The sequence below is a fragment of the Muntiacus reevesi genome, chromosome 7 (assembly GCF_963930625.1).
Source record: "Muntiacus reevesi chromosome 7, mMunRee1.1, whole genome shotgun sequence".
In the NCBI taxonomy this organism is placed as follows: Eukaryota; Metazoa; Chordata; class Mammalia; order Artiodactyla; family Cervidae; genus Muntiacus; species Muntiacus reevesi.
The window spans coordinates 11074729-11091234 of NC_089255.1; the positions used below are offsets into that span (position 1 = coordinate 11074729).

General features: G+C 43.5%; 1 protein-coding gene across 2 annotated transcripts in view; it reads right to left on the minus strand.

Annotated features, from left to right (window-relative positions):
• SERINC5 (serine incorporator 5) overlaps positions 1-16506 on the minus strand; it is a 100893-nt gene that overhangs the window by 5420 nt on the left and 78967 nt on the right. Inside the window, exons 6-11 of one of the 2 annotated variants that reach the window (XM_065940706.1) lie at positions 15647-15858; positions 14014-14109; positions 11524-11650; positions 5209-5275; positions 2093-2132; positions 1297-1441 (exon numbers count right to left, since the gene is read on the minus strand). In XM_065940706.1, the coding sequence (XP_065796778.1) occupies positions 1297-1441; positions 2093-2132; positions 5209-5275; positions 11524-11650; positions 14014-14109; positions 15647-15858 (687 nt within the window). Of the gene's footprint in view, positions 1-1296; positions 1442-1994; positions 2133-5208; positions 5276-11523; positions 11651-14013; positions 14110-15646; positions 15859-16506 lie in introns of those variants that run through there. The other variant, XM_065940707.1, reaches the window with a different exon arrangement.

Below are 16506 nucleotides of genomic sequence, written 5' to 3' on the forward strand. Positions count from 1 at the left end.
TCTCTGGGAAGCACGAGAGGCTCCAGTGCCCTCTTCTCCCTCAGGATGTCTGGGACGATCTCCTCAGGGAAGCCTTTTTATTTTATTTTATTTTATTTTATTTTATTTTTTTTCAGGGAAGCCTTCGCCGCCCCTCTGTTCGCACCCTCTGCCCCCACCGTCCCCGCCCCACTCCTTGTTCTTGGTCCTCATTTTTCTCTCCAGTAGTCACCAATGTCTGACACACTGCATTTGGTGTGGACCACTCTCCTCCTCCCCCACTAGAATACAGGCCCTGCCACCCACAGCAGTGCGGCCTGGAGAAGCCACTCACATGCTTGTTGCACAATGAGTCTAAATAAATTCTCCAGGCCAGAATACTGGAGTGGGTAGCCTTTCCCTTTTTCAGGGGATCTTTCCAACCCAGGGATCAAACCCAGGTCTCCCACATTGCAGGTGGATTCTTTACCAGCTGAGCCACAAGGGAAGCCCAATAATACTGGAGTGGGTAGCCTATCCCTTCTCCAGCAGATCTTCCCAACCCAGGAATCGAACTGGGGCCTCCTGCATTGCAGGCAGATTCTTTACCAACTGAGCTACCAGGGAAGCCTAAATACCTATGCTAAGTTATTCTAATGTCTACGTTAGGTATATCCTAATGTACACCAAATTATGATCCAACAGAAACTCTGGATCAAAGAAAGATACAAAAGGAATTGAAAAGAATCTTCACGTAGTAACAGGAAAGTCAGACACATGTAAGTTAAAAAAAAAAAAAAAAAACCCAACCCTCAAGGGAGAAAATATGTGTAATCATATTTTTGTTTTAAACAATTATATAGGCTTATAAATGCACAGAAAAGAAATAAAAGGGAATACATCATATGATTAGCAGTGGTTATGGAGTTGGGGTGGAAGGCCCATGCTACTTTTCATACTTACATATTAGTTGTTTTTTGGTTTTTTTTTGAGATGTTTCAAACTTTTGTAATGAAAGTAAAAAAAAAAAAAAAAAAAGACAAAGTAGAAAAAAAGAGTAATTCTAAGTTCTTCCTCCATTACTGTTACTATGTTCTACAGACTGCCCATATGCTATTAACCTCCTATTTTCTTAAGGCTGCAGTAAGCATCACCAATTTCCAGGGTTAAAAGTATGCCAAAAGACTGTCAGGAACTTGGACTCTTTCTGGGAAGACGAGTGTAACAGGTCTTGGAGAAGAGGTTAACTGACTTCAAGAGATCTGATTTCCAGGCTGTCAAGAAGAGGATATTTTAAAAAAACAACTTCTAAAACGTCTAAGACGAGGGGCCACTCACTTGAACCAGTTGGTGACGGTCATCATCACATAGAGGGAAGCCAAGAAGAACATGAAGTGGAAATAGGCATAGCTGTAGACGGTGCTTTTCTTCTCATCATAAATGACCCGGGGGCCCTCTTTCATATTCCGTTTCTCTTCAGCGTCTGTGAACCACAAAGTGAGCACAAGCTCCATGAGTGAACACAAGGATGCTTACCACTTTTGCAAAGCCAAACTTGCTAATTTCCAACCCAGAGGCTGTTGAGAAGGAAAGCTATCAAACACCACTTGTACCCTCAGGCAATCTCATCTATGCCATAAGCCCCAAGCTCCCACCTCACCCCAGAACCTTCTGTAATAGGAAGAGTTACCTACTGGCACATTTATTTTAACTGAAGAGAGCTCTTAAACACAGAAGACTTATTATAAACTAAGAAGAAAGTGACAGCGGAGCAAGAGTTCTCAAGCCCCTGGAATGCTCCAATTCAAGAAGAGTAAGCTAAATGAAAGAAATTTTCCAAATTTGCATTCCTTTAAAAAATATAACTTCTTGCTCCTCAAAAATGTACTGTGTAATTTAACTTATAAATATGAGCCAAAAATAGCAACTTTTCCTCATCTGCCAGAATACCAACACAAATCCCAAAGGCCCTTTGGGAAGAACGTGTAAAGTATATAAACAATAAACCAGCTCTGGAATAAAGGAATTCCTCTTACCACTCACGTTATTTGTGCCTAAATCCCAAACGCCTACATGCGAATGGTACAGGCCTGCAGGGCATCACGGAGGCCCAGACAGAGTGCTGTCCACTTACCCTCTCCCCCAGAGCCGAAGCAAAAGCAGCACCGGGCTACCTGTGAGGGCAAAACCAACCGAGTCAGGAGGCTTGCTTTCTGCTTTTCCATCTCCACATCGGTGAAGAACTAAAGGCCACCTGTGTGCCAAATTTTCCCCATCTGAACTACACCCCAAATCCAGAACTGCACACTTCATCCCTTCGAAAGGTTCTACTCAGTGTCTGTTCTCCCCTGATGGTCTGGGGGCCGGTGAGATGGGAAACACGAGGACATGGAGGTGAGCCACCCCGAGCCCCTTCCAGGGGGACCCCCTAGTGCCTGCTCAACCCCTGCGAGCCTCTGGCCGGCAGCTCCAGGCTCTGCCCTAGCTGGGAGTCGCCCCACGCTCAAGCCAGCCCTTCCTGAGCAACCCATGCAGGATAAGAGCTCCTAGCAGAGGTGTCAAGGTGCAGCCACAACCCCTGGGGGACAGCTCTGATGGGTCGTATCTGCTCCGGGCCCCTGTGGGATGAGCAGAGGCTCTGCCCAGCCTGCAGTGCCCTTCAACTCCTCTTCCCTCCTCCGCACGTGCTGAAAAGTCAAAGTGTTAGTTGCTCCGTCATGTCTGACACCCCATGGACTGTAGCCTGCCAGGCTCCTCTGTCCAGGGGATTCTCCAGGCAAGAATACTGGAGTGGGTTGCCATTCCCTTCTCCAGGGGATCTTCCTGACCCATGGATTGAACCCGGGTCTCCTGCATTGTAGGCAGATTCTCTACAGTCTTCTGAGCCACCCGGGGAAGCCTCCCTAATAAATATCCTGCACATCAGGCTCTGCCCTGGCGGCCACTTCTGGAAAACTCAGCCTGGAACATGAAGTGAATGAGATAAGATCCCCTCCGTCTGGGAGCTCCCGCCTGGCGCTCTGCTCTACTTGCTGCTCCATGCAATCCTCTGGCACCAGGGAGTGAGGTCATTATCCTGCTTTCAGGTGAGGGAAACTGGGGTCAGCCAGGTTGAAGACCTGGCCTTAAGTCACTAAACAAGCTTAGTGACAGAGCTGGGCCAGGAACTTGGGCGGGTGGGAACTCCCAGGTCTGTGCTTCACAAGGGGAAACGGGCAGCATGTGACATCTCGATGGTGGAGCCGACAGACTCAGAGAGGGGGGAACTAAGGGATCTGGAACCAGGAGGTCCACCTACGTTCCTACTAGAATCAGGCTCTGAGCTGGCCGCCTGAGGGGAGCAGGGTGCCAGGGACGGCAACGCATGGGGTGACTCCTTCCAAACGTCGTACCAGGTTTCTGACCTACTCAAAACAACAAACTTATTTTTTTTAATTGGGTTTATGAAAAATTACTACACCGATTCCAGAAAGACTCTGGTAAGCAGAATAAGAAACACAACACATACCAGGACAGTCTAGGAAGTGCTGGGTCCTCAACGCCTCTTGGCTGGTAATAGTTTTATGATAAAGAACAGAGAGCTGGGGGCAAGGACGTGGGAATCCAAGCCCTTGTCCCATTTATACCCCTCAAAGCCAAGCCCTTTTCCTTTCCTGTATCAAGGAAACTTGTCATAGAGGCACTGGTCTTGACAGAATCTTGGATCAAGGGATACAGTCTAAGATTCATTAATTCATTCAGTGGGCCCAAGACAAATTATGCTGGGGTCCCAGTTCTTTTGAAGCTTAAGTTACCACAAGAAATGACTGACTCTCTCTTTCAAAGGTCTATCCTGTGAAACGTGATGCAAGGAGTTGGTGAACCAACTTCCATCCTGTGTGCGCTCCAGTTCAGAGGGAAACACTGGGGCTCTTTCCTCGGAATGAGAAGAAAAGCATTCTCTTAAATCTAATGCGGAGACTCGCTGTTCTTTGCACTTTAACTCCGTACACAATAGGGATATTGAAGCCAGAGCGGTCGAGCCTCAGCAGGGGGTCACCCAGTCAGTGGTGAGCAGGACCGCCTGACTTCTAGAGCCATTCTCTTCAGAAGAATAGGCAGCAACCCATTCAGACTCAGTACAGTCTGCTCCTTCTTCCAAGTGACAGAGAGAGCCGGGGAAGGCTGCTGGCAGACTGACAACCCCTCATAACGGTCCACGATCTCCAGGTCAGGTGGAGGGAGGCCCATCCCCAGAGCAAAGCGCCCGATCTGGACAGACCCCAGGGCTCTTCCTCTAGGCAGCGAAAGGCAGCCGGGGGTCAGACGCCAGGCAGGCTCAGCAGCAGGGCCGGCAGACAGCAGCCGGATCTTGGGCAATGGTGGTTGGGAACACAGCACCGACTCGAGCCAGAGTATATGGTTTACATGCTGGCGAATCCCAAGTTTAACGGACTTAACTTTTCTGTTTGTCCCCCACCCTGCTGGAAAATGGAGATAAAAGCCTCCTTGGGTTTCTTTGAAGATGAAATCACAGATGCAGTGGTTAGAACACAGCAAGTCCTAGCCATCCCTGGAAACGCCTCTTCTTTCCATTCTTGGAGTCAGGGCGGGGTCTCCTTCTGGCTGCTTCCATCTGATTAGACCTTTTTTGACCTCAGTGGATGTTCCACCAAGGGCCTCAGGAAAGGACTTTTGCATCAGAAAGAAAAAGATATTCTGCTGACCGGCAGGTCTCCGTTCACTGTTTGCTATTCTTCGCCCCATGAATTGCCCACCTGCTGGAGCTGCAGCAGGAAATAAGCTCATATACAGAGAGCGCCCAGGAGGGCACCCACAGGGTGTGCCTCCCCTTCTCCTTCCAACAGCCGCCGTCTGACCTCACAGTTGTGCCATGTATGGAGACAGACAGGTACACACTAGGGGAAGGGACCAGAAGTTAAAACAACCCACATGCATTCTCTTACGACAGAGGAGAAAAGCAGAGAGCAGACTGACAAGCTACCCAGGGCTTTGGTGGGAGCGAGGTGGCTGGATGCCACACCAGAGGCTGAATTTCTTGGAGAAAAATCAACAAATTTTATTTTAATCCTATAGTATATTGAGGACATTTCTTTTTCCGTACAGGAATCGTGTTCCTTCCTGAGTTAAAAAAAAAAAACGGGATCATGGGATGCAGACCACTAAAGATGCAAGTAAACACATAAAAAGCCTTCCTGGGAAATGGGTCTTCCGGAATGAAGCAGGGCCAAGAAAAGGAAATGAACTTACTTCCAGCTCGGGAGCTGTGTACCGGCCCTGCAGAGCATCGGAACTTGATCTTGTCGTCGATGTCAAACTAAGACAAACAGAAAGGTCAGCTGAGTTCACGTGTTACATGTTAACATGTCATATAACAAGTCAAAGGAGGGCAGAGCCGCCTAGCCAGAACTCTAAGGAGGCTCACTTTAACCTACAGTTCTGCTTAAATAAAAGTTGTCTATTTTAATATCCCACTTTATTCCAAAACTGGCTGACCAACTCAACAGCCGATGTCTTCTTCCATGGATGGCATTAGATCATTTTATGCAAGCAGAAGCTTAAAAAAAAAAAGTTGTCTTTTGGTCCTGTTACTTTGGTTTTCACTTTGGTTTTTTGCCTTTCCTCCTTCAAATGCCAACATACTTCTCAGATTTCACTGTTATCTTTTCCCTTCTTTTGACTAGTCTCACTTAGAAGAGAACTCAAAGGCATGAAAAGCGAAGGTCATCACAATTTTCTGTGATAATCAGCCTTGGACAGACAAGTTTTTCTATTTAGAAATTCAGTATATTGTAGCTATCAATGTCATTTAAAAAAATTCTTCCTACCACTTTCCTCCTGCCTAGAGAGGTAAAATGTTGTAAAATCTGGCTTACAGAGGTACAAAAAGGCATTTATTTTTTCCTGGGGTGGGGATCATTTTAAGCACATTTCTATGTGTAAATATACAGTGTACATGAATAACGTATACAGATTCATTTAGCAAATGTTTGCTGAAGGTGTGCCCTGTTCTAAGCACTGGGAACTCAGTGAGACATACAACAATCCCTTTCCTCCTGCCACTCCAGGGATAGGGGAGAGGGTGGGACCGTGGGAGCTGTTAGTGGAGAGGCAGGAATTCCAGACTCTTTTCAACCAAATAAACCACAAAGGGAACACTGTCTTCTCGACCCATTCTCATCCTCTTCCCCAAGGAGAGAAGAGATCAATGAGATGCAAATAAACAATAAAAAGCTTCCCTCATAAAAAGGTCCTCTGGGATCCAAGGTCATTGTTTCTTTTGTGGTCCACTCAGCCCAACAGCATCACTTTCAATTCTGCTTTGAGCAGATGGATGTTAATAGAGGCCCACTCCACTACCACGTCCTGGTTTGAGCCTGGTCTGAGGAGTGACAGAAACAATTCCATGGCTGTGTACCCAAGAAAGGCGTGTACACACGTCTGGCTCCTGCACTCAAAGTGCTGTATTTTGCACATATGAATTATGAGTTAATACAGTCTGTCGTTTCCACGGGGGCACATGTGACTTAACTTCAGGAAGAGATCAATATCTGGAATTTTCATCTGAAAGATGACGTTTATTCTTTACAAGAGTTTGACTAAATATTCCATTTCCTAACTTCTTGGGAATAAGATGGTTTCAGAAAAGCCAACTTTTGGTCCTGGCACCTCTGACACTTCACTTTCATCATCGGAGGACACTAAGAGGGGGAGCTTTCGTTCTTACTTCTAAAAATACCTATAATCTGTTCATCATATATATGGCTTCTATAAGTAAATGTAACTACAAAATAAGGTCTTTATTCAGTCATTGCCTTTATCCACAAAACATTCTTCTTAGAATTACTGAGAAAATACTGTTGTTTCTGCTTTTTTTTTTTTTTTTTTTTACAAACTCTTTAAAAGCCTGGGAAATTCTTACTGTCTGCACTCTGGCTATTACTAGAACCATCTGGTCTGCACAAGACAATTCCCGGATTATCCATAACCTCTTCCCTTCCAGGGCTCGGGCCTGAGTGACTTTAACCCTGTGCTTCCTGTGGGGGTGGGAGGAGCCTGGCAGCATTTGGTTGGGGCAGAGCTTCACTGGACACACAATGTCTAGTAACCTTATCTGATTAATACCCTGAGCCCTCACTCACTCACAGTCAGTAGCATCTTCCCGTTGCTGTGATGATGAAAAAAATAAACCTCCCACTACCCCCAAGCCCTCCCAACCTCTGTAGAGCCCTGAAGCTCTTGTACACTGGAAGAAAGATTTGTAATGCAGATGCCCCTCCACATCTGCTTCAGTTGCTTTTGGAACTGGCCAAACTCCACTAGGTCACAAAAAATCTCCAGCCAACACGTCCAGACTTTCCTGCTGGAGACCACAGATTCTGCCCCTGACCAACTTACAGGGCCCTTGAGAGATCACGTGACTGTTCTCAGCCTTGGTGTAAGTAATCAAGTTCAACCAGCTTCCCAGTGTAACACAGAGCTGGAGACTCAGCTCCCAAGAGAAACCAGAGTTTGTAGGAAGGGGGTCTACACACACCCCTGATGCAGAGACATGAAGATTTCTAGCTGGCAGGTTCCAGAGTAATGGAATTCCCAAAAATACACCCCCGATTCTTAAAAAAAAAAAAAAAGAAAGCAGCAGGTCCATCCCACACCAACAGTATAGGTAACTCTCCTTGATGTGCCAACTCTTCTCAGTTTAAACTAGTCCCTCCAATGCCATCTTACTAATCTTGCAATTATTTCCAAATTATTTCCAAGTTATTTCCAAATAATCTTCCAATTATTTCCATATTGCTGTGAATGTTCCATTTGAACTAGCAAGTTGTTTGACCCTTAGTAAAGATTCTGAGTTTTTCCAATTTTGTACTCAAATTCCTAGACAGCTGAAAAAATACTTATTTTCTTTTCTCTTAAGTATAGCTAAAACTAAAATAACCAGAAATATTTTATGGCACAAATGCCTCCTAATAATGCAACTATGTAAGTCGCCCAGCTGATTGGTCCACCTAAGTAAAACAACCTGATTCCAAGTCATCCCAGGGAAAGAAAAATGACTATGAACATGTCTCTCCCAATACTCCAGCAAAGGAGGTGGAAGGAAAGGTTTCCGTAACTGGGTGAGACATATAGGAGCAGGCTCCACATCTCACTTTCCTTGTAAGTACATGGAGGGAACTGAATTTTGTGGGGTGGGGGGTGGTGCACAGCTTGTGGGATCTTCGTTCCCCAACAAGGAATCAAACCCAGGCCCTTGGCAGTGAAAGCACAGAGTCCTAACCACTGGACCGCCAGGAAATTCCACTCCATGAGGGAACTCAACTTGATGGACTCCATAATCCTGTCTCATTTGACAGTTCGTGAATTTAAAGCCAACAGACTAACAATGTCAGTCAAAACCTAGAGACCAAGGAGGGACTTGAGGAGTAGCTAGAGGAGGACAGGGCCGGTGCCAGCCTACGAGGACACAGGGGCATGGCCATACAGAGAGAGCAGGGAGCTCCTGACGGGGTCCAGGCTGTGACATTTCTTTACAGCATGATGTCTGGGTACAGGGGAAGGGCGGCCTCAGCTGGAAAGCCAGGGTGTGGGTTTTGGCTGAACCCTCCTTCCAAGCTAAGACAGCCAAGAGTAAAACATCCTCATAGTGAGTGCCACAGAAGCAGGACCTGGGGCAGAAAGCCAAAAAGCAAAACTGGAGTTCATTGTGAGAGCCTCCTAAAGAAGCATTAAAGAGAGAGAGTGTCTGTGTGTCTGTGGTGGGGGTTGTGGGGTGGGGGATTCTCCACCTAGAAGAGAACATAGCACAGTGAGCCTCTAAGATCTTACCGAAGTCCCAAGCAGTCTTGGACTTCTGTTGAAATGGCCGATTTCAGACTTCCCGGGTCCAGGGTTGGGAATCTGCCTGCCAATGCAGGGGGCACAGATTCAATCCCTGGTCGGGGAAGATTCCACATGTGCTGGGGCAGTTAAGCCCGTAAGCCACAGCTACTGAAGCCTGTGCACCCTAGCGCCTGTGCTCTGAACAGGAGAAGCCACTGCAATAAGTCCCAGCTCCACAGCAAAGAGTAGCTCCCACTCACCACAGTTAGAGAAAGCACACTCATAGCAACGGGACCAAAAATAAATAACATTTTTTTTAAAAAAAGAAAGAAAATGGGTGAATTCTTCTCTCTGCAATGCACTAGTCTTCCTACAGATTCTATCGAGAAATCTAGACATCCTTGCAATCTTCAAATGACAGTTTTCGCCCAGGCAATGCAGCCTCCTGTTGTAACATCTTCCAACTTCTCAATCCTTTTTGAGTCGAGGAAGTCAAGCTTTGAAACCCTCCAAATTGTACCACCTCCCACACTTCCCCTTTTCAAGGCCCTCCTAGGGCTGAACTCAAAGCCCCCTTGAACTCCAGGCTGCTTGGTATAAAGTTCTCAAAGCCCACTCCTCCTGGAGCTGCGGTGGGTAATTAGAGCAAACACCAGTCACCCAGGGCCTCCTCGCTGTGCAGACTGCACTGAACCCCCAGGAATCAACTGCCATCACCAGGTGGGACATTCATGCCATGTGCTACATGCTACATGCGCTACATGCTATATGCGCTACATGCTACATGCGCTGCATCAGCGCCACGGAGCTGCCTGGTTACTCCTCAGCTCCACTTGGTGTGGCTGCTGTTTTCTGACTCCCCATCCTTTGCGCACTATGGTTTTGCAGATTGATTATCAGCATTCAATAACGTTTGCTATTGGCATTTAGACAGATTTTACATAGCAGCTGTCAGCTTCGAAAGTTCTTTTGGGAATCTCAGACTAGACCTTACCAATTTCTGCTAAGGTGCCGCTAAATTTCAAAAGCGACATATAGGGTGGAAATTACACATCACAAACCAAAACCACTGGTGGCAGTTCTATCACCATATTAAATAGCGTTTTTGCATCTTTTCCACTGATAGCAAACCTAAGCCCTATTTTATCTAACGGAGCAAACATTTTTAATCATGTGGGATTAGGCATTCAGCAACTCACAAAAACACCTGATTTTAGTCTATCAAATATCTTTACAGCTTTCTTTTTTTCTGATAATACAAACAAAAGAAGCAATAGCTCATATTAAAAGAAAACATTTTCTTTAAAGAAAAAAACAAAAAAATTCTATACATAATACTAGCACCATTACAAGCTTGGTTTTTCTCTTTCCAGAACTTTTTCTTCATATGTAAATACAACTACATTTTATTCTAAAACTGAAATATTCTACATTTATAGTTTAGTAACCTTTCTCCTTGCTGGACTCACCAATATTTTTTACCTGCCAATACAGAAAAAAAGTGAGTGACAGATGATAAAATTAGCCATGTTGCTGACATTTCTCCCCCAAAGCCCAAAAACAATAGACTCAGGAAAGAAAAACTTAAGGAAGGAAGGACTGAGAATCAGGATTAAAATGTGAGTGCCTTAATGGTTTTCCTGAAAACATGCATTGATGTGGGCCCGAATCAGTGAATACGCATGGAATTAATAATAATGCAAGGCCAGAAAGTGTTCGCCACACAGCCGCGTTGTGTGGCAAGGCTGCCGCTGCGTCACAGACAGGCTGAGAGTCGACACTGCATGCCTCTGCACGCTTGATGCACAACTGAACACATGCTTCATAACACTCAGTTCTCCTGCCTATGTCTGTCGTCCAGGTCCATGTCTGTTGGTCCCTCTCTATAGCATGAAGGGGTGTGAGAAGCTGTAAGAGAAAATGCCAGCGTGCACAGAGACACATTCTACTTATACAAGCTACCAAGGGTAGTTCAGTTTTGGCCAAAGGATCACTATAACGTGCCTGTGACTGGTTGAAATTTTTAGATACTGAAATATACTGAGATGTAAAACACAGGAGTAAAACCTACACATGAAAGGGTGACCGTCAAGGGGAAGCGTGATCATCAGTGAAACATGTAAATGGAATAAGAAACTTATGATTGCTATCCTTTACTCTTCTCCCTCTGATATTTTTTTATATAGATTTTAAAATAACAAACCCCACCCCAAGCACCTGAAACACAGCCTGCTTATGTATCACACCTACTTTTGGAGGAATGACTTTGCTCCTTAAAAGCAAAGTGAGTTTTAGCATAAAAGAAATGTTTCCTGTCTTTCCTGGACCAAGCACAAAATGTCTGTGTATGGAGTACTTTGTACTCTTTCCATCAACAAGAGAACAAACTTTTTTTCTGTTGGAGTAGAAAGTTGCAAAACATTCTGGCACATACTGTCTCTTCCTCACTTTGTGCTCCCTTACTCTCCAGAAGGGCTTTAGCAAGTAAAACTCGGCCATCTTTTAAAGGATCGCAACATACCATATATATTTATTTTATTTACCCCAAAGAAGCACAAGCTATGTAAAATGAAGTCCAGCTAAATTTCATGCTGTAATACCACCTTCTTACTTCAGGTTTCATTTCCCCTCCTCCTCAGATAGTATTTGTTTGACTGCCTCATACTGCTAAAACTTATGTAAATTCTCCTCTTGTACTTTTAACATCTGCAAAGATGGCCTCAGGTAACTTCTAAAACTTACCATGAATACAAGATGCACACACACAAGATGGCAGTACCCAGTCCAGCAACCAAGGTCTTGTCCCTGTATAGGTCCTGACCAAAGTTAGGCACACAGATGGTGACGTTCTTCCCGTGTTCATCTAGGACTTGTGAACAAAAGAAAAAAGGAATCATTGCCATATTAGAAAAGCCCTCTGTAACTCAGGGATGCATTCACTCTGGGAAAATTCATGCAGTATAGAACAGTGAACACTCAGCGCTAGAAAGGTTTCCTCTACCATCCAACTCAACTCAGACTAGATCGCTGCTCTGTAAAGCACTTTCTTCCACCTAGGCAGCCTCTCCGAATAAGACCCTTGGATGTCAGCTTAGTGCTAAAGGGGTCTTCGGTACCAGGGGTTTCTAACAGTCATGTTCTTTTTCAGTACTATTGGAGCAATAGTAAAAAGTATTGGCTCATGGGTCTTCCCTCATGGCTCAACGGTAAATAATCTTCCTGCCAATGCAGGAGACACAGGTTTGATCCCTGGGTTGGGAAGACCCCCTGGAGAAGGAAATGGCTACCCACTCCAGTATTCTTGCCTGGAGAATTCCATGGGCAGAGAGGCCTGGTGGGCTACAGTCCATGGGGTCACAAAAGGGTCAGATACAACTTAGGGACCAAATGATAACAATAAATTGGCTGACTGGGCAGGTACAGGTAACTGTACAGGTAACTGAGAGCATCCTCAAGGATGCTCTATCCAAGGAGGAGAGACATGGAGGCATGTTGAAACTAACCAACAACCAAACAGGAACTCGCAGGAACTGCTGTCTGGCCCACAGCCTCCACCCAGATAAGAAGTCATTCTATTGTCAGTGACAGGACGGTCATGACATCTTTCAGGCTGTAACCTGGGAAACTTCTCAAGCGGCTAGAATCTTATAAAATTGTAGAGGCTATATAACAAAGATTCCTATCATAGTACCATCATTAGTTCTTTACTTTTTATCTAACAGAGTCTTCAGTTCTGAACACCCAAGTCTTCAATTCTATTTGCTCTGCCCAAAAATGAGGAACATAAACATAACATAACAGACTACAAACCATTTTACAAACATGCACATTCTAAGGGCTTGAAGTTGCACTAAAATTATTACTTGTACTCCCACTTGAAACTGTAAACTTAACTGTGTGCTGTGGCTTAAGGAATCTTTATTCTTAGGCCAATGAAAATTTTCTTTACAAACCTGACCAAAATATGAACTTTGCTATTTAAATACTACCACCCAAAATTAAAAATAAAGTTTTTTTCTGTATTTAAGTGACACCGGCCATTGAGAAGAAAAACACTGTAACCAAAAAACCCCATTAAGTTAAAGCCAGAGATTAATATGTAAATAGTCAAAATACTCATAAAAGATTTAAATAGACTAGATTTAAATAAACTTGAAGTCAAATTTATAGAGCTTTTTTCCTAAAAAAATTACACCCAGGGTAGACTATACTTAACAAAAACCTACAATTATATTTATACTATAAATAGCTATAAAGGCAAGACCCCACATACTACACGTATATGCTAAAACTTTCAAAAACATCTTTGCATTTACTTTCTAAATTTAAAAAAGGAAAACATCAATTTTCTACTCTAGAAAAAAGAGTATATGTATTTAACTTGATTTATATAAAATATACCCAAACATACACACATTTATATATATTATGTATATGAGTATACATGTATATATACATCCATATATCACAAAAGTGAAAAAAATGATGAAATATAAGGAGTTTGGAGATCAAAATAAGAAAATATGGTCCTTTACTGGGAAAGTTCAAAGGCTCATCCAGTAACAACCTATAATGGTGTTTGATAGTTCTCAAATGTCCACTGCAATTACTCTACAAAAATAATAGGTAACCTTTACATAGCACCTCTGACATGCCAGAAACTGTACGTATACAGATATACATGTACGCAACTGAAGTCTTAAATACCACCCTATAAAAGAGGAATCTTAATTATCTTCTTAAAATAATAATTAAAATTCTTATTTTAAAGGTGAGATGTCTAGGAAGAGAAAAGTAAGTCACTTTATATAAATTACTGAAGTGGCAGAACCACTGCCCCACATTCTTTCTCTGTTAGAGTCAGAGAAATGATCACTGAAGTAAATTAATAACCATCTAAAAAACAATAACAATAATAAAAAGAACAAAAAGAAATATCATGAATATATCTGATAATTTCTGAGCAGGAAAATGCAGATTAGGCTTACAAGCAATCTCATTAGCCCCCGTGAGTTCATGTCTTTCCTGCAGAGCAGGAAGACTCAGGAGAAGGAAGGTCCAGGTTCATGTCCCATGCTGAGGACACTATTTAGTGAAGAAATCTAGATCATCTCTCTACTTTGATATATTGCATCTCTGACACTTAAACGATAGTTCGAGGAGACACAGTCCTCACCCCACAAATGACAATATTCACCCTGCAAGCTCAGTCTCCCTACAAGGCCAGCTTACCTACTTCTGCAGGTTTGCTGGAGAGGGCTGAGAACGTGAGATATGTGACATAGCAGCTGATGAGACCCGACTGCAGTATCCCAGAGTGCGGCTGTCCTGGAGAACGACAAGGGACCATGTTATAAATCAATGGTGAGAAAGCATATGCACCCCCACCAAAAAAAAGGTCTGCCCCAAACAATATCCCTCAAACTTGGATCCCCACGCTTGATGGTAAGAAGAGGTACATAACGTACTTCTCATATAACACTAAAATATTTGGGGGGTAGGGTGTCACACACTGAACCTAAATGCTGTTTCAGAGAAGCCAAGTTCTGCCGAGTTCTCGCCCGACACCTTATTTTGATAATAACTACAGCTGTACCGAAACACACTGCCTGGTCTCCCTGAGGTTCGTAACGTTAGTTCTTAAATCAGAAGGTCTCCAGAAAAAATTCACCACTGAAAATTTGTGAGATCACATAGCTTAGGGGGGTAAATGATGGATTTTATAGGGAGGCCTTGGATTCCAGACTCACACAGCCATCAGATACTCAGAATCCATGCCCGTAGGGAAGAGTTCCTATCTGTCAATGGACAGAAAACCTCTGGGAATACTAGAATTGGTCCAAGCCAGAGAATGAGGCTATGGGACTCAGCATTTATTGGGAAAAGGCCTTTTATGTTACAATATTTAAATTAAACTGTTCAGATGGCTAAGAGTAACCAAGATGCGATAAAAGGGATTCATCGTTCTTTTTGGTGAAATTTTCAACCATCCACAGACATAAAAAAATTTAGTTTCACCCAGTCTTCCCTCTGATAAAATTTAAGTCCAGAATTTTACTTATCAAACTATAAGGACCAATAAAGGTAAAAAATAGGCCCTTTTCAATGGTGCTCTTTGGCATGGGGATGAGACTCACTTTTAACAATTAATGGCACTAAACCAAATTATAACTATTTCAAAGGGTATAATTTTAACCCAAAGAATATTTTGATCTGAATATTAATAATGTTTTAGGAAATTCTTAACTGATAAAGGAACTGGGTAATAATAATCTCAATTTCAATAATGAACTTCAGTCATTTCTTTCTTTTGGCTTTGAAACAACCATGAGCAAGATCAGGCTCACAGGTTTCTATCAGCTTTGCTGAGGAAGGACTTGGATCTGACAAAGGCCAGCTCCTGGGGCCAGCGGATGGCTGAGCCAGGGTTGGATTTCCTGTTTCCTGATTCTGGGACCACACTGTACTTGATTTGTGGTCCACAGGGGTCTTAAGTCAAAGATAAGCCCCAAAACAGCTCCTTCGGGAGCCTTCTCATTCATTCAAATTTTACAAAAAGATTATAGGGAAGAGTTAAATATCCACTAAAGGCATTTTCCATTGAAACGCTCCTTGTAGTACATTATTTAACAATTGTAACATCTATCTTCTTATTTATTGACTTCATTATACTCAAATCTTTGACAAAGGCATGATTGACTATCACCTTCAGCCCAGTGCAGGGAACGAAGAGGACACTGGAATCCCACCTTTCCTATGCTGACCCACCTGTGGTAAAATAAGAACTGACCATAATTTCCAAAATGAGGGTCAAAGACATTTATAATATGAACAAGGAAGTATGGAAGGAAAAAAAACTGCTTACGATCTCGGACAGAAGGTGAGATGGATACCACTGACATAAGTAGACACAGGCCTCCATTTACTCCCAGGAGAATTTTATTTTCCAAGCAGCCATCTTTCTGGGTATAAAACACTGCCATCCAAATCAAACCTCCCGTGGTGATGGAGTACGCGATGAGGGTCACCAGGGACAGAGAGGCGTACCATAGCTTGTTGGTAGCTGTGCCTGCAGTCCTGTTTCTCCAGAAGTAGAGAAGAGGAAGGGGTGGGAGGAAGACAGGTCAGTTGCTTCTCCAACAATATCTAGCACCCTTCAAGCATTATTAGCTAATGCTTTCAGGTCCCAGACCATCGTAAGGAGATATTCAGAAGACCTATTATTTTATCAGTTTTTGTGGATCACAACAAACTGTAGGAAATTCTCAAGAGATGGGAATACCAGACCACTTGACCTGCCTCCTGAGAAACCTGTATGCAGGTCAGGAAGCAACAGTTAGAACTGGACATAGAACAACAGACTGGTTCCAAATTGGGAAAGGAGTATGAGAAGGCTGTATATTGTCACCCTGCTTATTTAACTTATATGCAGAGTACATCATGAGAAATGCTGGGCTGGAGGAAGCACAAGCTGGAATCAAGACTGCCAGAAGAATTATCAACAACCTCAAATATGCAGATGATACCACTCTAATGGCAGAAAACAAAGAGGAACTAAATAGACTCTTCATCAGGAGAGAGTGGAAAAGCTGGCCTGAAACTCAACATTCAAGAAACTAAGACCATGGTATCCTGTTCCATCTCTTCACGGCAAATGGAAGGGGAAAAAGTGGAAGCAGTGAGAGATTTTATCTTCTTGGGCTCCAAAATCACTGTGGATGGTGA